Source organism: Coturnix japonica, chromosome 4, assembly GCF_054131305.1.
Source record: "Coturnix japonica strain WE chromosome 4, WE-NBRP24, whole genome shotgun sequence".
Lineage (NCBI taxonomy): Eukaryota > Metazoa > Chordata > Aves > Galliformes > Phasianidae > Coturnix > Coturnix japonica.
The window spans coordinates 17666252-17689624 of record NC_140666.1 but is presented as its reverse complement, the minus strand read 5'-3'; the positions used below and the strand labels follow the sequence as shown (position 1 = coordinate 17689624).

At 49.6% G+C, this 23373-nt stretch overlaps 1 protein-coding gene and 1 long non-coding RNA gene across 3 annotated transcripts in view; one reads left to right on the top strand and one right to left on the bottom strand.

Annotated features, from left to right (window-relative positions):
* LOC107312880 (uncharacterized) overlaps window positions 1-15034 on the bottom strand; it is a 345732-nt gene extending 330698 nt beyond the window's left edge. For both annotated transcript variants that reach the window (XR_014945184.1, XR_014945186.1), the window contains exons 1-2: window positions 13727-15034; window positions 2728-2794 (exon numbers count right to left, since the gene is read on the bottom strand). This is a non-coding gene — a long non-coding RNA (uncharacterized LOC107312880). The remainder of the gene's footprint in view (window positions 1-2727; window positions 2795-13726) is intronic.
* LOC107312841 (tumor necrosis factor ligand superfamily member 10-like) lies at window positions 11650-18236 on the top strand. Its single transcript, XM_015860632.3, has 5 exons — window positions 11650-11905; window positions 15034-15180; window positions 15481-15517; window positions 15999-16106; window positions 16384-18236. Exons 1-5 carry the CDS (start codon window positions 11681-11683, stop codon window positions 16824-16826), a joined length of 960 nt encoding a protein of 319 aa, XP_015716118.2. The 5' UTR covers window positions 11650-11680; the 3' UTR covers window positions 16827-18236.
* Window positions 18237-23373: the final 5137 nt, after the last annotated feature.

Below are 23373 nucleotides of genomic sequence, written 5' to 3'. Positions count from 1 at the left end.
TTTATCCACCTTTGATGTCATTGGCCAATTTAATAAAATAGGAGGCAACACTTTTGGAGCAGCTCTCACATAAAGAAGCTGCCTTTTTATACAGCCAGCCTGTTATCTGAGCATACATTTATCTACATGCTTATGTGGGCCTTACTGATGAAACATCCAAATACAATTAGCAATGAATTACATTCTCCAGACCCCTACCTAGGTCATAGATCTATCATACACTGTAAGGGTAAGGTCAGTAGAATGCATGCTTACCCAAAGTTAAACAGGTTTGCAGCAAATGAAAGTAAAGAATAAAAATTTCCATGTTAAGTCTCATCCTTTTAAATACTTTAAGACTCCCTGTTGCAAAGTACAATTATATCTCCCGAAGATTTATGAGATTCTTCAAAGAGCATTCACATGGTGATTAGAGAGCAGTAACTAAACATATCAAGACTGCCTCTTAAGGACATCAGTCTCATAATGAATGTCTGTCTTTTATTTCAATAAGCTACAAATCCAGTGCATTAACGTATTTGCTTTCCGGTGATTTGAGATGATCTTGTTTCTGTATGCAGAATTTAGTGATCCCATCTCACTCAAACTATAATACGAAGTAAAAAGGATACAAAGTCAGTATCTATGCAGAGATGTGGATGACAGCAAAGAATCTTTGGTAGAAAAACTTCCTGAAGAGTGAATACTAAATGTATGGAAAGCCAACGAATTATGTTAATAAACTGCTGAGGAGCATCCTGGCATAAGAAACCCTACAGAGAAATACTGCTTCCCATGTAACACACTGGAATCTGATACTGTATGACACAAAAAGTAGCCTCGAAGGAATACCGCATTCTAAATATATTCCTGACACCAATGCACAACCACTTCAATCTGTAAATTTAGTTACTTCTTTTTTTTCTGTGCTAGAGGACATCGTTGTGCTTGAATGGGAATTGAAGTCACTTCTGATGTTTCAATTCATGTATACGGTTTTTCGCTACTACAACCTAGTAATACACTTTTATCTTTTTTATCTTTTATGTTTTATTGTTGATAGTAGCTTCATATTTGCATTTTGTACTTCCACTTGGAACAATCAAAACCAATAAGAACAATCTTGTATCTGAATTTCATTTCCTCTTCTCGCCTATTAATATTCATGTTTCATGCCATGCACAACCACTAAGGATAAAATCCTCTTGGCTATGTGCAGTGAGACCTAGAGAAAGATTGAGGAAGATTCCCTTCATTGGATTCTGCTTGGGTCATATAGAAGGGCAAAGTTAAGGATGCAGCAGCCTAGCTTTTTGGCAGGAATTCTATTCTAAATCACGTCAAATGCTATTCAAATACAAAATGTCTCGATATTGCTATTGCTAATTAAAGAAAGGTTGGTTGCTGACAGTCATGCTGATCAAGGGGAAAAACAAACAGGAGTGGAAGGAGTAAAGGAGCTATTTAGGGAGCTCTGTGCTTAGGGAAATAATGCTGGCTCTTAGGTAATGCAGGAGACAGCACCTCAGCAAAGGCTGGGGGAGGAAAAGGGGAAGCCACAGTGGAGGGAGGGTGTGGAAAGGACAGCCAAAGGGAATGGCATAGCTGCAGCCACTGAGTGGGCTGAAACATCTGCATCACACAGATGTGTGGGCAGAAGAAGGATGTTACATTACTCTTTCCCACTTTACTCTGCCCTCCCCGATAACTATGTTGTCCATTTTAAAACTGAATTATCCAGAAGTGTAGCCAAATAAATCTTTGGCAGGTTCAGGGTGTTTTTGTGGGTTTTTTTTTGGTTGGTTGGTTGGTTTGCTTGCTCTTGTTGCTTTTTTGTTGTTGTTGTTTTGGGTTTGTTTGGGTTTTTTTGTTTGCTTTGCTTTGCTTTCCTTTTCAGCTCAATAACTCTTAAGCCCCTGGAGAGTTAGTAGATCTAGACTTGCAGGTTTACTGCAAAGGTCACAGAGTCATAGAACCATTTAGGTTGGAAAAGACTCTTAAGGTCATCAAGTCCAACCATCAACCTAGCACCGCTAAACCACACCCCTAAGCACCACATCCACACAGCTCTTAAATACCTCCACAGATCAGGGCCTGTTTTATTTTGAAAGAAATATATGCTCGTTTTATAAAGAATTGTCTGTTAGAGATATGAAATGGCTGCTTCTTTATTATCAGCATCACAGTGTGCCCATGGGCTTCCTTTAATTTATGCACTGTATGTGTGTGTGTGTCAAGCAATGCAGAAAACAGGGCTCCCCTGAAGTACCAAAGGAGAATTTTCTTATAAGAAAATCTGAACAGCCTGGAAAATCAGGACAAATGCTTGGCGAGTTTTGTAGATTAATAGCAGGTTATCTCTTATCTTACATGCATAAAGGTCCACAATAAAGGACTATAATTCACATTCTGGACTTCTAGTTGACTTGGTAAAATCAGCGTTTTGCCTGCAGTTTTTCTGACTGTGTTTAAAGACAGTGTGAGAGGAGGCATTTGTTATTGCCTATTGCCCCCTACAGAAAAACACGGAGATGACAGTAAATTAAGCGAAGAAGAAGAAAATGCATGTCTGTACTGCAGACCATCACAAGCCTTATTTTCACTAATTCAGAAGTTTCTGAGCCTGAAAATCACATCACCTATTTTAATGAAGCTTTAGCTTAATTGTTTTTAAATTTAGTGGTGATCATGTAAAAAGCAGCAAGCAAAACCAAAGAAAAGCAACTAAAGGAAAGCAACAAATCATACCAATTTTCAGCCTAGCAGTGGCAAGAAATCTTGAATGCTGTCATTTTTCTTTCAGTCTTTTCTTCCTCTGCAAATAGAAAATATTAAATCATCTTTTTAGCATCTCACGAGATCTATGCAAACCAATATCCATCAGTGTTTTATTCTAACGCAAAGGAGAGTTAAACTTAAGTCACTTGACAGGAAAAAAATATTGAGCAGAGAGAAACTTATTTATCAGAGATATGCCTTTAAAAATGCATCTTCTAAACTCATATTGTAAGGATAGAGGGGAATGAATTAAGCATGAGAATAAAGGCACACACGCACACACATACATACAGAAAAAACAGAAGTTTTTTCAAAGGAAACTGCACAACTAATTCAGAAAACAATGAACTCCTAATGGAATAAGCATGTATCAGTAATTTTAAGTTAACTGTTCAGTGTGAAATGCCATATACAGAAGAAAACTTCAGCAAGCTAAGATTAATTGTGACCTGCTTTTTAAACGGGTAGGGTGGCAAATGTGGCTCTACACCATGATCGGAATGTTTATTAAAATGTGAGTGCTAATTCTGTTTCAATTTACACTAATGGTTCTGCAATTAGGTAACATAGTAACTGCTCTGGGGTCACTCATAGGATGATAAGAGACATCTTATGGTTCTGGACGTGTTGTCTGCCTTTCAGGAACTGTGTCTCGGCTGTGGACTTGCACTGCACTCCAGGGTGTCAGAGAAATTTCTCAGAGTGAAGACAGTTTTAGTCCCATGCGAAATGTGCTAAAATTACCTACGTCAGTCAGCCTATACTCAGCAACCGGCTGCAGCTATGAAGATATGTCCTTCTGAACCAAGAATCCAAGATGACTGTATGGTCTAATAAGCAAGAAAAGATTTCCTGTGTTGTTACTTGACAAGTCTAATGCAGAATATCTCAGAACAGTCTCCAAAGCAAACTGCTGTAAGGTGAGCTCAGGAAGCCACCTATCTGCTTCTGGACTGCAGATCACTTAGTCATCAGATGATGCTTTAATACAGCAGCAAAGACCTCACGTTAACAAAATCTTACTAGTGACCTTTTGTATAACAAGTATTTTTTTCCATTATTTCCAGGATATATTTATTATAATAACAAATTCTTATCGCAACTATTAGTATAGCTGGTCAGGATTATTTCACTGTTACTCCAGTTTTTGTAATAAACATAATTTTGGCAAAGCAGTAACTTTCTGTGCAAATGGACTGGTTTAATATCTTCACAGAGAATTTTAGACTAAAGGTGCAATGTTCATGTCAAAGAGGAAGGACTTACTTTGCCTAGGTGTTTTCCTATTTGAGCAACTGCAGACGACATTGAGAGATTCAAATTCAGATCCCTGCCCTGACTGGAGCACCTTTGGTCAACCACCTATGAAAAAAACTGATCAAATTTCTTGCCTGGGGAAGAAAAGAGATGAAGGCAGTAGAAAACAGGTTGCTCAGGTCTTTCTGTATCCAAGATAAATCTACTCATTAGAGTTTTGCCACAGAAATGACATTTTCTGGATGGGGGAAGTAAGGAAATCAGTCAAACTCCCAGGACTACACCAGACAGTTCCACTTAAGTCTTCAAGAAGCTTTTATAAATGCTTTTGAGGAAGCAGACTTGCTTTGCAAACTAAAATCATTGAGGCCTGGGCACTACCAACATCCAGACAACATTTCACAAGCATTTGTCTAACTTATCAAAACGCTTCTGACTCAACTAAACTTCCCCTTCAGATGGAGAGTTCCTCCTGAAGGGCAGTTCTTGCTGGGAGATATATATATATTAATATATATATAAATGTATATATTAATCTTCATCTGTTTTCATATTATTCCTCTTTCCGCTTTCATCTTTCAAAGTATCAGTTCTCAGAAAACAAACGAGTACCTAACAAATGTAATGTACTTCACATCACGGCTACACATATAAACTCTAAAATACAATTACAAATCGTGTCTCTCATCCCATTTTCTTAACCTTGAGCTCAGGATCTTCAGAAACAGAAGACTTTCAGTCACGACTCTTCTTAACCATTTTAACATCGTGAAAATTTCTAATAATTGCAACAATTACTTAGAAAGCAGAAACCGTTCAAGTTATCTGTGTTTCCTTTAGAGATTCTTTTTCTTCACAGAGGACATTGATAGGATTTTATGTACTCAATCCACAAGTTACATTAGTGTAAATAATCATCATAATCTAAAATACGTTGCTCTGTGCAGTTATTGAGGCTTAATTGGGACGTAACTGTACAGTGCAGGCAGAGAGGGCGATAGCGTATGAATGCATAAGGTAGAGTTTGTGCATTAAGGACAGAAAGCAATCCTGTCACCCTTAGTTTAGAAGAGCACATACATGCAATAAGTTATGCTGTTGAGGCAACAGGATGGATAAAACAGCCTGTATAAGCATACTTGGCTGTGCAAGGGCTGCTCAAATAGGAAAGAATTATTATTATTATAGGAAAGAATATGTTGGAGTGACCCCATTGTTAGCAAATGTCAAACACAGATAGATTGCTGAAATGTTTTAAGGTGGGGGATTAAAGAAACATTTGAGAAAATACAAGTAGGAAATTAATTCTTCTATTTCATGATCCCGACAATTTCTTGCTCGCTTAGAAATAATCAGTAAGTTAAAATGTGGTACCTGATTACTAGAAACTACGTAAGAGTCACATATCTCACCCAAAATTCATGGGAAGCACTTCAAATCATATTAGAAAATAAATATTTATAGTCAGTATATGCAGCACATATCCCTCAAATAGAGCATACGATCACAGGAAAGATTAGCTCCACTTATTCTGTACTGTGCTAAGGAGGATTACGCTTAGTTCCATTGGGACGGCTTCTCTCTGGAAGAATGCATTTCAGTTCTTCTGTTAACATGCATAAGGTAAAGGGTCTGGGTGGAAACCTTGCAAGCAGGAGGCAGGAAATTCTGCCCTTACTGCCCTGCAATACTGTAACAAAAGAGCTCATCTGGGTGTTAAATGACACAGTTTGAGGGTTCACTAGGCACCGCTGGCCTTTGCTGGACTTGCCTGCCCAGTAGACCCGCAGTGCTCCCCTCCAGCCCCATAGTGCCTTTTCTCAAATCAGGCTCGCTTTCTGAACCTAAGCCGAAGTCTGAAGCGCCTGCCAGCGCCGCATGGAGTCGCTGGGTGCTATTACGTTCAGCAGCTGATTGGCACCGCGGGGTTTTCGTGTGCTCCTGAGAGGATTTAACAGTTTCATCACTAGTTTGTTTAGCTCGCATCAATTTGTGCCGTCGGGCTCTGACACTAGAGGGAGCACGGAGACCGGCTGTCAGCTACAGAGCCGCTCGCATGCGGAAACCCGGCGTGGAGGAGGAGGAACTGGGCCGGCCTTCTTTCTTAGGATGTAATCCTAAGCAGAAGGAAGACAAGGGCTGCCCAGATGCCTTCTGCTGTGCTGTTCCTGGGTTTCACTTCCTACTGTGAAAGCAAGAGCAGAGACAGCTGTGCTGAACGAGTACGAGGAAAGTAGGATGTGGAGGTGGTGGACAGGAAGCACGGCTGGCCCACATGGGCAGCTGATGCTCCAAGACCTCAGCTGGGTGCTGCACAGCTGGGCTCGGGCTGTCCTGTTCTTTGTTGCAAAACCCAGAGCTTCCTTTTATTCTCTGCAGCTCAGAAGAAACCAGGCGTAGCATCCCAGTGTCCCAATTCAGGGGAGACAGCGGCTATCCTAAAATAGAAATATCTTTCCTTGGGGTGCAAAGATGGGCACTACAGCTGAATCATGGAGAGTTATGCTGTGTGAGAAGAGAAGCTGAGCTGAGCCAACTCAGACCCTGCCAGTTTGCAGGGAACTACAAAAGCTGGCTTTTCCATCACAGCTTCTAGAAACTGAGGTTTCAAATAGACTGTTCAGAACAGGCGAGCTGCACCCAGTGATTTCCAGAAGGATGTTCCTACAAAAATACTGCTAGGTCATGAATACACCCTGCCCCATGAGCTGCCCTGAAAAGGGGAAGGGGCCTCTCGTAGCTCCATGAGTAGTGGATGTACATGAGCCTCCTCTCAAGGAGCTCAGTAGTTCTAGGGATAGGGAGGGAGGTAGGAAGGCTGAAAAAGCCCTGAGCCAGCAGGAAACCTGCGGTGGGAAGCTTTGAGTCAGCTCCAACCACTGAAATTGGTCCCCCCCTACAGCCTCCATATGGTTTGCATGTGTCTCCAGATTCCCTAGAACACAACAGAGGATCTGCGTGCCTTGCAAAGAAAGCACACACTGTGCATGTCTGTGTCTGTCTGCATGCGTGTTGGAAAGAGGAGTACAGCGGTCTCGGGGTTTTGATCTCCCTGAGGTCAGACCAATGGTGACTCAAGTGGATTAAGGACAAAACTAAAAAGCAAGTCTCCATTTAGATGAACTGCCAGAACTGTAGTATGTGCACTGCCACACTCTTCTCAATACAGGCAGCAAAGGACTTTATATTCAGCATTAAAAAATCCCTTCCACACAAGCCTTACTGATATCATCATCTGCACGTGAGCTCAACAACTGGGTAGACACAGCTCTCCTGCACACCTCCTAGGACCACTTCCAAGATGGACTTGCACTGTTCCGCTTACCCCATTGCTCCCTCCCCAGGAGCTGAGACTCCCTTTCCAGAAGGACACATGTGACATGGCTGAGGAAGCATTTCTCTGCATGTCTCATAAACACAGATCCCTCCATCATGAAAACTTCCGGGGTTGGCTGGGGAGATTTTCTGCTGGTTCAGCAGTGGTCTCAGACAGATTGGAGACTGCCAATCCCAAAGAGGGACTGGGTGCAGAGACTGCTGCATCACCACTTTGGCATCGTCAGCCAGCATTTCTTGGGCGCTGAGTCATGTGGTTTGGGTGCTGAGTCATGTCTGCTTGAATTGCCCCTTCCTGGGCCTGCTGGCAAAGGGAACATCTGTGCAGCCCCATGGTGTGTGTGCCTCTCTTTGTGCCTGCAGCTGCCAAAGCAGCTGCCGCATTGGCCATTTACCCTGACCTTTCCTTTGTAATGTCCCTGTGACTCCAAAAACCCCCAGCACAGATGCTGCCTGTGGGCTGTGTGCCTGCTCCTTATGAGCCCACAGCCACATCACCAAGGGATAAACCCCAAAGTGTCCTTCTCCTAACCCCTCCTCTCTCCTCCTCCTGTCTGTCTCTAAAGCACAGGTGAAATTTGGGCAAGTTAAATGCGCTGTAAAATCTCTGGTATTCTGGGTGGAGGAGATAAGAGGCCTGGCTTTAATCATCTCTCTTTGTTCAGACAGCAGCAGGTCTGTCACATCCATCTCCAGCTCTTTTCTGCCTATGCCAGATGGAGGGATGGTGACTTTCTGCTTGGAAACATGACAAGGGAAAACACCACTTCTTGAAAAGCCTGAAACTGGCTGTAGGAGCAGGGACCAGCATCCTAGCATTTCCCTGCTGGCATCTGTTCCTTTGAGCTATTTCTATATAATGAGCACCCTGAGAGCAATCTTCTATTTGTGTGCTTTCCCAGAGCCTTTAATCTGCATCCAAATCAGCCTTCCCTCCCTGAATGCACTCAGTCAGGGTATGTCCCTGCAGCATCCCATAGGAAGGACGTACACCAGAGCACTTCCCAAGTTAAGCATCTTCCTGCCAGGGATCTCAAGCACATGGACAACCACACAGGTCCTCTGAAAGCCTATGTTGAACAGTGGGAAACTGAGGCACAGAATGGCCAAGACACATCACTGCCAGTCCACTGTTTCCCAGGTTCCTACTACAACATAAAATAGCATGTTGCCCTAAGGAAACACCATGTCTTTTCTGGGCTGGTCCCCAGCACCCCAGTAGAGGTGCTCCCTGAGGGCAGAACTGAGCCCAGCACAGATGTGGATTCTCAACATAGTCAAGGCGGACTGAGTATGAATATGAGCTGATTCAGTGCATCAGCTGGAAGCACCAAGTTTCCTATTGAACCCTGGGAGCATGATCTGGTGCAGAAGATTTTTCACATAAAGCTTTGCAGAGGAATTGATCAGTTCAAATCGAAAGACAAATGTTTGAGGGAACATACCAGAAAGGTTAGCAAAGACCTTTCTGAGCTGCGTGCGCTGATTTCACATCCCGGGAGAGCTGCTGTTTCCTGACTAAAGATCATGTAGCCAACACATGTTAGAAATCAAGCCAGTGAGGCCAAGGCTGTGGCTTGCCTTAAAGGAGCAGTCACACAAAACTGAGAACTGCATCTGGATCTCTGCTCCAGAAGGTGTGAACTGGGAAGGAATGAATGCCCTGGCTAACCCAGCTCAAGAGGGATCCAGTCTAGGCTAACCCAGTGGATCCTGATCACCTCCATAAACTATGGGAAAATCACATGACTAAATTGCACGTTCGGACATCATGCCTGAAGCAAAGCCAAAGAGAATCTAAATGGCAGACTGCAAAACACACACAGCTCACATCCCTATGCATGCAATATCTGCCTAGTTTCCTCTATCCCAGCAATATGGTGATGATACAAGGCCCCAGCAAAACACTCTCTCCCACTTTCCTGCACTGGTTCTGCACCATTGAGTCAGCTGGCCCAATTCTCCTAGTACACAAACGAGGAAATATTAGAAGTGAAAAACAACTCCCCAGCCAGTCTCAGAAGGCCTTTTTTTTTTAATCTGGCTCCCACCCAATTTTCTTTTTGCAGTCCAAGTGCTGGTCCTGCCCTCACTCAGGCTTGGCTGCTTTGCAGGCCTCCCATCTCCACTGAACAGAGAGCAACTCCGAGCTACTGAGTGCTTGCAGCTCCAGGTGCTGCACTGCTCACCTGCAGAGCCCAGGTGGGCCCTTTCCCCACCCTATGGAGCCAACAGAAACCACTCAGTGACTTGACAGATGCTTTTGGCTGGAAGATCCCCCAGTTTCAGTAGTATTTTTCCTGATATAACAGGACAGCATTTCCTTCCCACGTCTCTACAACACAGATCACCAGGAATTCAGAAGCCACTTCCCACAGAAAGAGTGGATGCTGGGAAAGGGTGGTAGAGATCTTTGCACTGAAAGTGAGTGATTAGATCAGCGATCTGAAGACATTTCTACAGAGCTTGCATTATTCAAGGTGCAGCAAATACTTTTATAAAAGCAATAAAAGCAGATAAGGTGACTACTTACCCACTTCTCCATGTCTGGGAAGCCATAACTACTACTCATGTGGCTGCTCTGTGTACAGTACGTATCAGAAGCGCAGAGAAGCCTAATGTACCTGCCCACTGCTGCAGGAATTACTGCAAATATGTGCACACTTAGGGCTTGAGGCTATGAAAGCACTGAGATTATGAACCCACCAGCACCTCTTGGGAAAGCAAACATGGATGGGGGGAGACCTGCAAAGGAAACTCTCTGAACTGCTCCTGGGCTACATGCACTGCAACTCAGCCCACAGAGCAAGGGTCAGGAGGTACAGTGAAGGACCCTCCAAACGTGGCCAGGAGCTCCAGTGCTCCATTTGTACATGGAAAGAATACACAAGCAAAGTAGGACTGTAAGGATGTTTGGGAAGTTCTAATTCAAGCTGCTGCCCTGTGATCTGAGGGAAAGGTTCATTCCTGTACCCCAGTAGCTGATCCCAAGGCAATTATAGAGCTGCTGCTTCACCCCCAGGCATACAAAGGAATCAGAGTAGCCACAATGGCTTGTAAAAAGAGATAATGGAACTGCTCCTTTGTTTTAAATGGGTGGTACCTTGTGAATAGTTCCCTTCTCCTGCATCCCAACCAGCAGCTCAATGGGGGGAAATCTGTCTGCAGAAAGCCAGAGCTTTTGGGATACAGTGGAAGATACAGTGGCATTTCTGGCAGGCAGGATGTAAAATGGGACAAGTTCCTTTCCCGAGCAAAGAAAACCCCACCATTCATGGTGCAAGAGCACTGAAGAAGCCAGACACTGGTGTGCTGGCTCTTCCCAGCAGCTCTCATCACACCGGAGGTGCTGGGCTCCCCTCCCTTACTGTGGCTGAGCACTGGTTGTGTCCCTGCCTCCATCAGAGGCCACACCAGAGGCCACTTCTGCTCACAGTCAGCTCCCCATTTCGCTATAAACCATAGAGTTTACCCCAGGGTACCACTTGGGGTTACTGGAGCTGTCTGTGGGTTTGGCCTGGGGTCAGCCCGCACTTTTCCCACATCCCATCCTTAGAGAAGAGATAGGGGCCCTGGGAGAACTATAGTATTTGCGTATGAAGATCTCACTTCCATTGCAGAGATAAGAACACTACAGACTGTGGTCACCTGAGCACAAAGCGGCGTCTGGCAGTCATCAGGCAGCAGCCCTCCTGCAGGTTTTCTGTTTGCTTTCCAAACAACTCAACATTCCCACTTCAGGAGGATAAGGAACACTGCTCACCAGCAGAGCACAGCCTTGGGGTCAGCTATCAGAGCACAACCAAACGCTGCTCCCATCCAGGTTCTCCTCCCGCACCCGGGCCCAGGATGGTTTCTTAGTTGTGGGCAGTGTAGGATGAGCCCCTGGGAAAGGCTCCGTAGTAATCAATACCTTTCTGCAAACATATGCCCCTAGGGTGACCCGCTGACCCCTGACAGACATCCCCGGCACCCCACGGAGACGTGTGGTCTGCATCACCCAGATCAGTGTCCCACCCAACCCCGAGACCTCCCGTTCCCAGCACAGGGATTCTCCACCACCCTCAACAGGGCGTCCCCGAGCCCTGCCAGCCTCGTGCGGCTCACAAAGAACACAGAACCCCATCCTCGCAGCGCACATACACCCACCGCCCCCCTCCTGCCTATCAGGGGAGGTGCGGGACAGACCCCACCCCCGAGGCCACTCTCTACCCCCCAGCCCAGGGACCACCCCCACTCCCACTCGGGGCCGCCCCCGTCCGTGTCCCCGCCCCGCTCCGTCCCGCTGGAGCTCCGGGCACTTCGGAGAGGGGGGAGCGACGGCCCGGCCATGGCCCCGCAGCAGCCCAGCGCCGGGCAGTACCTGCGCTCCGACAGCGGCGGCTCAGCCACCCGCATGCTGGGGGACGGCCCCGGCGCTGATCCCGGGGGGCTGCGGGAGCGGCGGCGGCGGTGCGGGCCGCTCTGGGGCAGCGTGGCCGTCATGGCCATCCTCGCCTTACAGATCGCCTCCACCACCGGACTCTTTGTCTACTTCACCATGGCCATCTCCAAGGTGAGCGCGGCGCGGGGCCCCCAGGGCGGCTGGGCGAGGGCTGCACCCCGGGAGCGCCCCCAGCCGCGGCTCCGCTCCCGGCAGCTCCCGGCGTGGGACGGCGCTCGGCGCTGGGGAACGGGGCTCCTCCGCGGATGCCGCTGTGCGCAGGGTAAGCCCTTGTCCTCTGCTTGCGGGTCCTCCCTGCCCGCTGGTAACCTGAGGATGCGGGTCCGGGCTGGGGCTGGGGCTGCACGGGCGCCCTTTGGTCCCTGTGCCCTGCGCTGTGCTTCTCATCCCACGCACACTCCAGGAGTGCTGCAGCCTTCTTCCCCTTTTTGTGAACCCCGCACCTGGAGCCCTCGGGCTCTTGGTCCTACTGAATAGCACCCAATAGCTGTGCTGGGGTGCAGCCTCTCCAGCTTGCACTCAGCATCGCTCCTGCCAAGCTGTTCCCGATCTCAGCTCCTATGGACCAGGAGCTGCAGCCAAATCCTGCCGCTGACGGCTGCACCGCTGCTGCCTGATGGGCGTGAGCAGCCAGAGGGCTGCAGGGCCCCCCGACCACCCTCACACAGGCACTCTGCCCTCGTAAAAACAAACTGCATGGAACAGCCCTGGTCCTACAAGCCCCACATACATACAGTGCTGCCGCTGCTAAGGCAAATCCACAGCAGTCTCCCCCGGCAGTGGAAGGGTCAAACAACAAGCAGGAGAGATGGAGAACCAAAGGACTGCCAAGCAGCAATCTGGGCAGTAATACCCATGATAACTCATCAGCTCTGATGAGGGAGGGCCCATCAGTAGAAGGGCGCCAGAATGCCAAGCTTTGCACAAAACCACAGCAGAGGTGAGAAACTAGACAAAGCCCAGTTTCTCCTCCTGGGTGCAGGAGGAACAGCCTGTCTGCTGGCTGCTTCAGCATCCTCCAGAGCAGACTCCAGCCTCCAGATTTTCTTTCTTTCCCTGGATCTCCTGTGGCACCCACTACAAGGGATTTACATGAGAGGCATCAATAGGAGAGCGGAAATGTGGGCAGACAGAGCCTCAGGGAAGGGCCGAAGGAAGAAGGCAGTTGACACTGATTTACATCTTTGGAATAACTTTTGGAATCTCTCACCGGATCCTAAGATGGGAACAGTGCTGGTGTTGCACTGGGAACTCAGCATCTCCAAGGGCACCAATTGTTGAGTGCCTTGGCCAGCCTCCCTCACCCAGAACACATGCACACAGTCTGCCCTCCCATTTTACAGAAGTTTCTCCCATTTTTCATTTAATTTAAGAGCAGACAGACTGCACTTATCCTATACAGTGAGAGGTGCTGGTGGCACGTGCAGTCTATCACAGCAGGCCTTAATCAAGGAAATTAACAGAGCCAGACAATCGGTAGTGGCCAGAGGGGTATGGTTGCAGTGCTCATTGTTATGCTGGGACTGTGCTGCCACATTTCCAGGGCTGACCCTGATTATATGTGCCTACACCACACTTAGCACTGCTGGCAGTGCAGAGGAGCTGGCTGCATGCACTGGCTCTGCCCAAGCATGCATTGTGTTGGAGAGTTTCATGCGAGCAGCCCCAACACTTGGGGATTTACAGCAGGCACTGTGCTTCCACCCACTCAGACAAGCTTGTCTATGCAAGGCTGGCAGCTCTGCCACCTAAACTCACTCCAGGTGAACCCCTGTGAGGGCTGCACTTGTCCTGCAGTCACACAGTTGTGTCAGCACTGCAGCATTTCTCTGAAGTCATCTCAATCCATATCCTACCCACTGAGCTCCTGGTAAGCCCAGCCTAATAGCACACACACAGAAAGAGAGGGAAAAAAAGGACTTTTTATCTTACCTCACATAGTCTTTGTGCTGATCCCAGAATCTCCACTGATCCTGGTCAGGAGGCAGGCAGACATCTGGTGGGAGCTTCAGGCTGTGGCTCAGAGTGAGCCGACCTGGGGAAGCACAGGATGCTGGTGGGACTGACAGAGCAGCCAAGGGCTGCTGGGTTGGCTCCTGTGATCTGGGAATGACCCAGGTGGTGCAGGCAGGCTGGTCCAGGTGCCTGCACTGGTTCCCAGCTCCTGAGTGCTGATTTCAGGGCAGCTGTCTCATCTGGGCCCTGGTTTTCCCACAGCAGCAATGACCCCACAGCCGGCTTTGTCCGTCATCCAGGCAGCAGCTGTGCAGAATTGGGCCAGGTCAGCCTGGAGACACGCTGGTGAGGCATATTTGACTACATAGCAGCCCACATCACATGGAAAGGCGGCTTCCTTTCCCCAGCCACAATCCAATACAGATTACTAAGTGTTTGAGCTCTGTCTGGGCTGATGCAGTACTTGGGGTCTGGTCTCCAGCCAGTATTGCTTGGTCCTGGGAGGGAAGAGATGTGTGAGAGCTTCGTTTACAACAAGATCAACAGCAGTAAATAACAGAGCCTCTTCATCATGAAGCAGCCATGGACCAGACTGCTGCATGCTTACAGCCTGAAGCTGCAGCTCTTACATCTGTGCACAGCTCCTGAATAGGCCAAGGGCAAGTGGAGCCAAGCACTGCAGAGTCCCAGACACTTCCCCAGGGTCTGTGAATGCCTTCTTCACAGCTGAGGCTGGGTTATGCTTGCTTCCCCAAGGTCAGAGCAGAAGAGGTGAAGGAGATGGAGAAAGGGAAATTTCAGTGCCTCTCCTTTACCTCACGTTCTGCAGCTTGCAAGAGTCTGTGTCTTCCCTTCATATTCAGCACTGAGACTCAATGAAAGGGGCTATCAAATTTCTATGACCATTGATATAAGCAAGCCTTTGCCAGCCATGGGGATCACAGGGAGGACAAGATGAGATTTAACCCATTCAATTCACAGAACAGGTTCTGGACAGAGCTTGGGACCCATTCAGCCTTCTGCCAACTGATTCCTTCCCAGCACAGCAGCTTCAGTCTGCATTTGTATCCTGGTGGTACCTACCCATCCCACCAACAGCTTTGTGCCCAGAAAAGCACCGGATTATGCTCAGTTCCATGGTGTGTCTGTGGGCATCCTGACACAGGAGGAGCCAGGCCAAAGGCAGCTGATCTGCTGGGATCCCCACTGTGGCCAGCCAAGCTGTGTGTGCTGCCTTACCCTGCTCTGTGCAGTCTGTGGACATCCAGGTGTTTCCATTCCAGCTCAAAGCTCAGTCGCAGGGCAGCTCGGAGGAACTGAGGTGTCTGCAGCTTATCAATCAGCAGCAGGAGGGCTCCAACTTGGAAGAACTGATCAGCAACCAGTCTTGCCTCAAGCTGGCCAACACCATCAAAGCCTACGTGGCCACGGTGAGCCTGGGGCTGCTGGCTGCAGGGCTGGGGAGGGTGGGATATATGAAAGGAGAGCTCCCATTTACCTGCCTGCCTCAGTTTCCCCATCTGCTTCACCAGTGGATGGCAGAGGCTCAATTTAAGCAGGACTGCAGGAGGGACTGCATGCCAAGCCCTCTGCACAGAGGAGATGGTAGAGTCCAGAGGCATGGCATGAAAGAACATACCAAAAGCTTGGAAGAATGAGAGGAGCTGGGGGCAGCGAACAGCCTTTGCATCTTTAAACCATGGGGTTGTTTTTCTTCTCTAATGGTTCAGGTGACAGAGAACGTTATCAGCAGGAACGTGGTGAATGGTGAGTCCATCCCGCTGAGCGCTGGGGCAGGAGTTGGGGTTCCACTCATGGGGAACCTCTGCTGGGCAGTGTCGGTGAGCCACGTCCACGTGCACACAGCACAGCGTGGGGCGGGGATGTCTGCAGGTCAAGGGTGCTTGGCTGCTCCCGGGGCAAACTCCATCCAGCATAACACTGTGAGCTGGGGCGGGAGAGCAGACTGCCCCACCGGGTGGGTGAAGGGCGTATGTCCCTTGCAGGGGTTGGAGGGATGTTATGTCTGCCTGATTGGAGACTGGGGAATCCGTCTACCCAGGGGGCAGCACGGAGCTGTTAGATAATAATTGACTAGACATTGTCACCCCAAGTGAACTCCCCCTATGTAGGGTCAGTGGGGCGTTACGCCTTGTTCTCTCTGGTTGCTGAGTAAGGACATGCCAGCATTGATCTGAGGGTCCCCTTGCACTCTACCTCCTAAATCCATTTGTCCCTTTTCTTGCAGAAGCCCAGAGGAGTTACTTCAACAGCTCAGAGGGGCAGGTTGCCACCAAAACACTCGGCAAACCTTCAGCACATCTCACCCTCCGCCCACAGAGCCCGGCCCAAGACGGTGAGCCAGAAGAGGCTAGCAGGGTTCTGGGGGGTCTTCTGGGGTGGGAAAAGATCATAGAATCATGGATCTCCCTCAGAGATCTCCCCCTGAGAGCTGAGTGTGGGAGGTTGCATTTACTGGCAGATGGAAAGATGTTTGTCCTTTCCAGTCCAAGACCACCCACCCCACCTCCAATCTGGATGGCTGTAGGAGCATGAAAGGCCCCCCCCCTACTGGCCCTGAATGGTTCCCCTCAGTGCAGTGCACTCCCTTAATGACCCTGCCTTCTCCTCAGGAAGCTCCAGGCGCTTTGGGAACCTCTCACAGTCCTGCCGCCACGCCATCACTCGCTGGGAGGACAACACCATCCACTCCCACCTGCAGAACATCACATACCAGGATGGCCGGCTGCGGGTCAACCAGGCAGGCAAGTACTACGTCTACTCCCAGATCTACTTCCGCTACTCCCGCGATGGAGCCAGCGCCCACACCTCAGTGCCACAGCTCGTGCAGTGCATCAACTGGAAGACCTCCTACAGCCAGCCCATCCTCCTGCTCAAAGGGGTGGGCACCAAGTGCTGGGCCCCCGAGGCAGAATACGGCCTCCACGCTCTCTACCAGGGGGGACTGTTTGAGCTCAAGGCCGGTGATGAGCTTTTCGTCTCCGTCTCCTCGCTGGCCATTGACTACAATGATGCAGCAGCCAGCTATTTTGGGGCCTTCCGGCTCGACCTGTGACAGCCTCCTCATCCTCACACCTTCCCTCTGCTCTTGCTGGATTGACTCTTCTATGTGGCCAAGGGAAGAAGCAATTTGAGCTGCCGCTGCATGCAGCTCCCCTCATGCTGTTGCCTTCCTCTGTGTGGAACAGCAGCCAAATGGCCGGGGGTCCAGCTGGGCCTGGCATAGTGTAATTCCCTGCACCTACTGTGCCTGGTAGGTGTCAGCTGGAGCTGGGTGAGTTGGCACAGGGAACACAGAGTGGAACACACTTCTACCAAGAGCCACATCACCATGGTGCCTTGTAACCACCCTGCGGCCAAGCAGCCTGCAGGTACAGGAAAGATCCAACACCATCTTCCAGGAAATAGTCAAGGAGTTTCAGTTCAGACCAGTTAGAAACCTGGGCCTGTGCCAGCAGTCAGCTTCTGAGGAGGCAAAGAGCAGAGCCATAACGCTGCAATAATTACCAGCACAAGCAGCTGCACCCAGGCACGTGGCAGAGTTTCACTCCTTGCCCAGGTCAGATGCTGCATCAACAGAGCCCAGCATGTGGCACATCCAGAGCAGCATCTTCTCCCTGTCCCCAAGAAGCCACACCAATGAGGATGACATCAGTGCTGGGGGCTGAGGAAGGTGTTAAGAGGTGGAGCAAGCTGGGGAGCTGCAGACCTGCAAGACTGGCACCTTGGCCTGCTCTTTAGCAGGCTGGCATGAGCAGCAGCACATACAGCTCTCCAGGTGCTTCTTTGTGGCCCACACAAACCCCTGACAGTGAGGAAGGAACACTGAACTATGGCACCAGCTGCACCCAGGGCTCAGTGTGGCCCTCAGCAACTCTCCATGAGCCTCATGTGACAGCAATGACAATGTAGAAAAGGGATGCCTCGGCCCCTTGGTTCTGAGCAGGGCCAGCATCTCCATGCTGGGGACAAGCTGGTCCATCCTGTAGGGCAGCTCACAGGACCACCAAGACGAGGAGCCTGACATCTCACCTCCCTTTGCTTCCAACCTACCATCCCTTTCCTTGGGTTTTTGTTTCTCTCAGAGCTGTTGGGCATCACAGCCGCTCTTTGCTCACATTGGCTGTCACTCTCCAGGACTGCTGCCCAGGTCGTGCTTCAGCTCAGGCAGTAGCAGCACAGGACCCAGGAACAAAACCAAACCCCTGTTGCTAAACCTCCAGGACACGTCAGACACAAAAGACAGGTTCAAGCAAAGCAGAGCGTGATAAAGCTGGCTCAGTCCATGGACACTGTGTGGACATAAACTACTTTTGTAATTACTTGTATATTCTGTATCATATTATGAACGTTGATGTACAGGGACAGGCCAGCAGCACAAGCTGCCACAAAGGACACAAGCTCCCCCCCCTGCCAGCACAGTTCTGGGGGTCTCAGTGCTGCTTCCAATAAATCCTGTACTCCAGCTCTGGCCTTGCACTTCTGTGCAGCAGGCTCATGGTGGATATTTAGCCCTGTATCACCACATAGTAATGTTGCTGGCCCAAACATGATGTCCAGGCCAGCACATCCACCTGCTTCGTGCTAGCATGCTGCAAAGCACTCGAGTGCTGTGCAGCCTCTCAGTGCAGAGCAGCCATATCTGCTCTCCCATTGTATTCCTTGCTGCAGCACACAGCCCAGGACAGAGGCTGAAAGTAGGCAGCGTGGCACAGGCTGGGTGCAGAAGGTTGATTTGCCCACTGCAGCCTGCAGAGCGGTGCTCCCAGCACAGTGCCTGCAGCAAAGCACCATGAGTGGTGGAGCAGCTCAGTGCTGAGCAAGAGCTGCGAGTGCCAAGGCTGCCTGGGGGAACAGGTGTGTGTGATTCCCAGCAGCTCCAGTCCCACAACTTTAAGACAGCGAAGGCTACAGGCAGCAGCGGGATCTTGTCTCATCTTGCATCACGAAAGGCTCCACAGCCCAGGCTAAGGTTATGCCAAGGCAGCTGCACCCATTCCCTATGAATGTCCCAGGCTTTCCCAGGGAAACACCCCTCTGCTTCCAAGCCTGGTGCAGTCCTCTGCCAGGGCCAGGTGCAGCTTCCACTGCAGCCCTACATACTGGCTAAGCACAAGCAAAATTCAGCCCCCAACCCATTGGGCCCAGGTGCAGCAGCTCCCCCTGCCACAGTGCTGGGAAAGGGAAAGGCTCAGACACACAGTGCAGGAAGCACACTGCTCCCATCAGCAGTTGTCCAGAAGAAGCAGAAGTCAGGGCCTTGGGAGGCTAAGTACAGCTGCCCAGGGGGATCCTCATTCTGCTGCTCTTTACCTTTAGGTTGCTGAGCCAGCCCAAGGCCGCTGGAGCCTGGAATGGCTCAGGCCCACCCAGTCCAAGCCCCAGGGTGCTGAGATGGGCTTGTTCCCCTTCATGCCAAAGCTGGGCAGGAGCTGCTCCTTGCTCCTGCTGTCCAGCCCAGGCCTAAGCTTTCTCTGCATCATCAGCTGGGGCTGGGATCCAGTATAGAACGAGCCAGGGCATTCCCGTGCCTCCCTGCATCAGGAACGTGGTCTCCCCCCACACAGAGAAGATGTTTACCTCCCTCTCCCTATGCTGCCAGGCCAAGGAAAAGGCAGGCTCTTACTGCAGCTCCCGCTCCAGCAAGGCTGATTAATAAAAAACCTCCCCAGCAGCGTGCTGCAAGCTGTGTATCACCTTAACACACCACTTTCTGCTTGACAGCTCCACTCTGCACCCAGCACCCTCCACACCCTCCGCTGTGCAACTCAAAACCCTGACCCCTGTCCAGGCAGGGCTCAGAGAGGTGCAGCTCTGCTCCAGCCCCTCCCTGGCGCTGTGCAGGAGGCGAGGCTTGGCGGTGCTGCATCTTAGTCATGTTTTGCTCTTCCCCAACACAAACAAAACACTCAGGCCTGCAGTCCAGCTGGGTTATGCATACGACTGTTATGCGAAGATCCCCAAACACAGCAGCCCTCATTGCATCACTCAGTCTAGTTGGTTTCTGGTACTAGTTAAAAGCCCTTCAAAAAGTACCTTATTTCTTGCAGTTCTCATCTTTGCTGCTGCTGCTCACCTGGGACAGCCCAGTGCCAAGTAAAGCAAGGGGCTGCTGCAGTGTCCTGCTTTTGTAGAAGGTAAACTGCATGGCCACAGCTGGCAGCCTCACCAGAGGGGCGAGAACCAGGCAGTACTGAGCAATGAGAGAAACAATGATCCCAGAGCTCAGGGATGTGGGCCAGCTGTTTCCGCTGTCTCTGGAAAAGCAACAGTATCACTGCACAGGCGCCTTCCCTTCACACATTACAGTCATGGAAAGCTGCAGCAGCCATCAGCAGCAAACCCTCTCTGCTTGTCAGCCCAGAGATGTTATCAGCAAGCATTTGTTATCACCAAATCTCATCTGCTTCAGGGCTGGTGTCACCATTAACACCAGCCAAAGACCTCGACTGACCCCATACTGCAGATTTTCCACCAGAAATCCTATACATGGCTGTATATACATAGGTGTGCACACGTGGATAAACACACACGTGGATCATTTGCCACCTAGCAGTAAACATATACTATCTGTGCCATTACTCACCTGCTTGCCCATGGCAGTGTTACTTTGCCCAGCAGTGATTTCCTCCTGCAGACCAGGGGCAATGTTGGGCGGATGCCGGCTGTGTGCCTGCCTGTGCCTCTGCAGGGAAACCACGGCTGCTGGGAAAAGGATCGCTGCTAAACCTCATTGCCAGCAGCCTGGTTACAAAGGTACTCCAGTAATAGAAACGTGCCTTTCCCATTCCAAAGGCAGAAGGACTAGCACAGACACTCCACACAAGTGCCACTCCGGTTTTCTGCCATCACAGTGCAGAACTGCACAGAAGAACCACTGCACCTCAGACTGAAGCACCCCTTGAAAACACTCCAGAAACAAGCACTGAGTAAACCCATCGCTACACCGACACAGAGCCCTCCCCCACCACGACCCCCTGCACCACAGCCCTGCTGTGAGCAGTCTGCCAGCTGGCATTCCAGAAGCCTCTCCTGCCTTTTTCTGATGCTTTAAAGAAATACAGGGGAGCAGAATGACAGCTCTAATTACATGTTCAGGTTGACCTTAATTCTCATGACTTCACTGTGTTTATTTGATCTGGATACATATTCCTTCCTTGTAGCTGCTGCCAAAGTAAGGTCTTATCTTTGCTGTCTCGAAGCTCTGCTCGCAATTCATTGTGCGGCTGCTCAGACAGACTTGCCAGACAGCCCAGGATCTTCACAAAGTTAACTTTGTTGCTCTTTGTTTCTAAATAAGTTCTGGGGCTGAAATTGCTATTACTTCTTTTCTGTTGTTACCGATCAGTTCATCGCTACATCCAAGTCCTTTGTTTCAATTCCAAACAAGATCTGCTTTTACTTTCAAGACCCAAGCCCAAAACAAAGTTCTCAGAGGTAAGGAGGAAATCAATGCTGAAAAACACGCCAACACCCCAGGAAATCATTTCTTGGAACACTGTAAATAAAGCGCACAAAGAGAAAGCACACGCAGGAGGTTATGAGGTTACAGCCCTGCTATCACACAAAGCCAGGCACAAGAATCCCCACAGCTCCTCCTAAACTCCATGCCCACTTCCCCATGCACCCCATGGTGCAGTTCTGCTCTCACAAAGAGGGGCTCATTGCTGTGAATCTGGTAAGCCTTTGCAAGAGGCGAATGAAACACAGCAAACCTAATCCATTCAGCAAGGTAGACTCAGATAGCTGGAGGAAGCAGGGGGCTCTTTAAACCAGTCTTGTTTACAGGAAAACAGCATCACTGGGGTACACAGCAAGCAGCATTTCTTGCTTAGCTGCTGAACTCATAGGATTGGCTTCATTTATCAAGGGTATGGATTTATAAAACCACTTATCAAACCCCTCCCTGAACTGCCTCCAGCTATGACCTGAAAAATGAGCCCTTTCCTGGAAAGAAACTCTAGGGCTCCTCCTGGAGTCTCTCTGAAAAGAAAACAATACAACAGCAAGAACTGCACAGGGCAAAACCCTTCCCAGTCCCTACAACTTCCCTGGGCAGGGAAACCTGTTTCCAAGCCAGCATGATTGGGATCAACATAGGAAGTGCTTCAGCTTAACAAAATTGAGCATAGCGTCAGCTCTGCACAGAATCTCTGATGAAAGTTTAATTCATTCTGGTAGGAATTTAAGTGATGAGACACTCCATTAAGTAAAAGCTGGCACCAAACAGCCAGGAGTCTCTGTTAGCAGACACCTTACCAAGGCATCAGCCCCAGTACAGAGCTGTCCCATTAAACCCCCCCTTGAGCCCTGTGTACTGCCATCGCTGCTGCACCTAATGGAGTAATATTGACCGTGCAGTTTTGTTACAAGTTTCCATGTAGAAAAACACACCTCAGAAAAGAGGTTTGGAGCTGGAATGGGTGTTTTCATTACTTGGACAGTATTTCCATTGGTCTTCATGTGGCTAGTAGGTTTTTACTGAGAGTAGCCTACAAAATGGCTCCGAGCACCAGACACCTGTTCTTTAAACTGTGTATTCATAGCAAGAGATGCACAAATGGAAAAGTATGCTCAGGTGAGAGGCAGCTTCTCTCTTCTACAAAGCCAGCAAAACAAGGCCTCTTACCATTGCAAAATCTTTTTATTTGTCCACCTTCCTCATGTTTGGTTTGGCCTCGTGAGGACTTGGCTTCTCTAAAACGCAGCTCTTCCAGGCTTTCCTACTGATTCAGCGTGTTTTCTCTCCCTCTCACCTTCCTGGGCACTATTTTCCATGCCAGGAAGCCATGTGACAGGCACCCTAACAGCTATTTGTCCCCACTCCACCCACATAATCACCTTCAGAAATCCTGGAATGAATTCCTTCTGCAGCTTATCAAGCAATTCTGTTCTCCCTGGGCTCAGCTGACAGCTCAGAGGAACCACTTGCACACAGGAGAGCACTGAATGAGCATGGCTGGCTCACTCTGACCAACAGCAGTCCCTTGTAAAGTCAGCTCTTATCTAATGTGGCGCAGCTCCTGGTCTGCTTGCAGCAGCCTCTCTGCTACCAAAACCTTACCACATGCCCAACATAGTAGTCTGATGCCAATGTGATGTTTGCATTTCAAATGCTCCCAGCCTCTCAGGACAGCCTGAGCTCTTCTCTGCCCTGCCAGCTTCTGCAACAGCTTCTCTGCTGGGGATTAAGGCACCAGGCAGCCATGACACTCCACCCCTGTCAGCACGTCCTCTACCTGCCTGGCACACGAGTCTAAGGTTACTGCTGCCTTCCCACAGGCAATTCCTCCTTTCCCCTCCTCGATAAGGGGACTTAGCACAGTGACCAAGTCCAGCACCACATACTAATGGCTGCTACAGAAATGGGCTGCCTTCTATTCCAAGTACAGATGAGGACTTGGTTTATATCTAAGCAAGTTTAAGGCTGAGAATGTTGCCAGCCGCCTGTAGCCAGGAGCCCCACCTGCCCAACAAACAGCATTAACCTGTGTGGCACAAACAGCCTCACAATGACAACCCACCACACCTCAGCCTCAACCTGCAGCTCCAGCCTGGGCTGAGCAGCTGGCACCAGGGCCTCTGGGGCTTAGGCTGTGCAA

Coding starts and splice junctions, on each gene's coding strand:
- LOC107312841 (XM_015860632.3), top strand. CDS start 11,681: ATGGCCCCGCAGCAGCCCAGCGCCGGGCAGTACCTGCGCTCCGACAGC. Junction 11,906..15,033: donor TCACCATGGCCATCTCCAAG/GTGAGCGCGGCG, acceptor TTTCCATTCCAG/CTCAAAGCTCAGTCGCAGGG. Junction 15,181..15,480: donor TCAAAGCCTACGTGGCCACG/GTGAGCCTGGGG, acceptor CTAATGGTTCAG/GTGACAGAGAACGTTATCAG.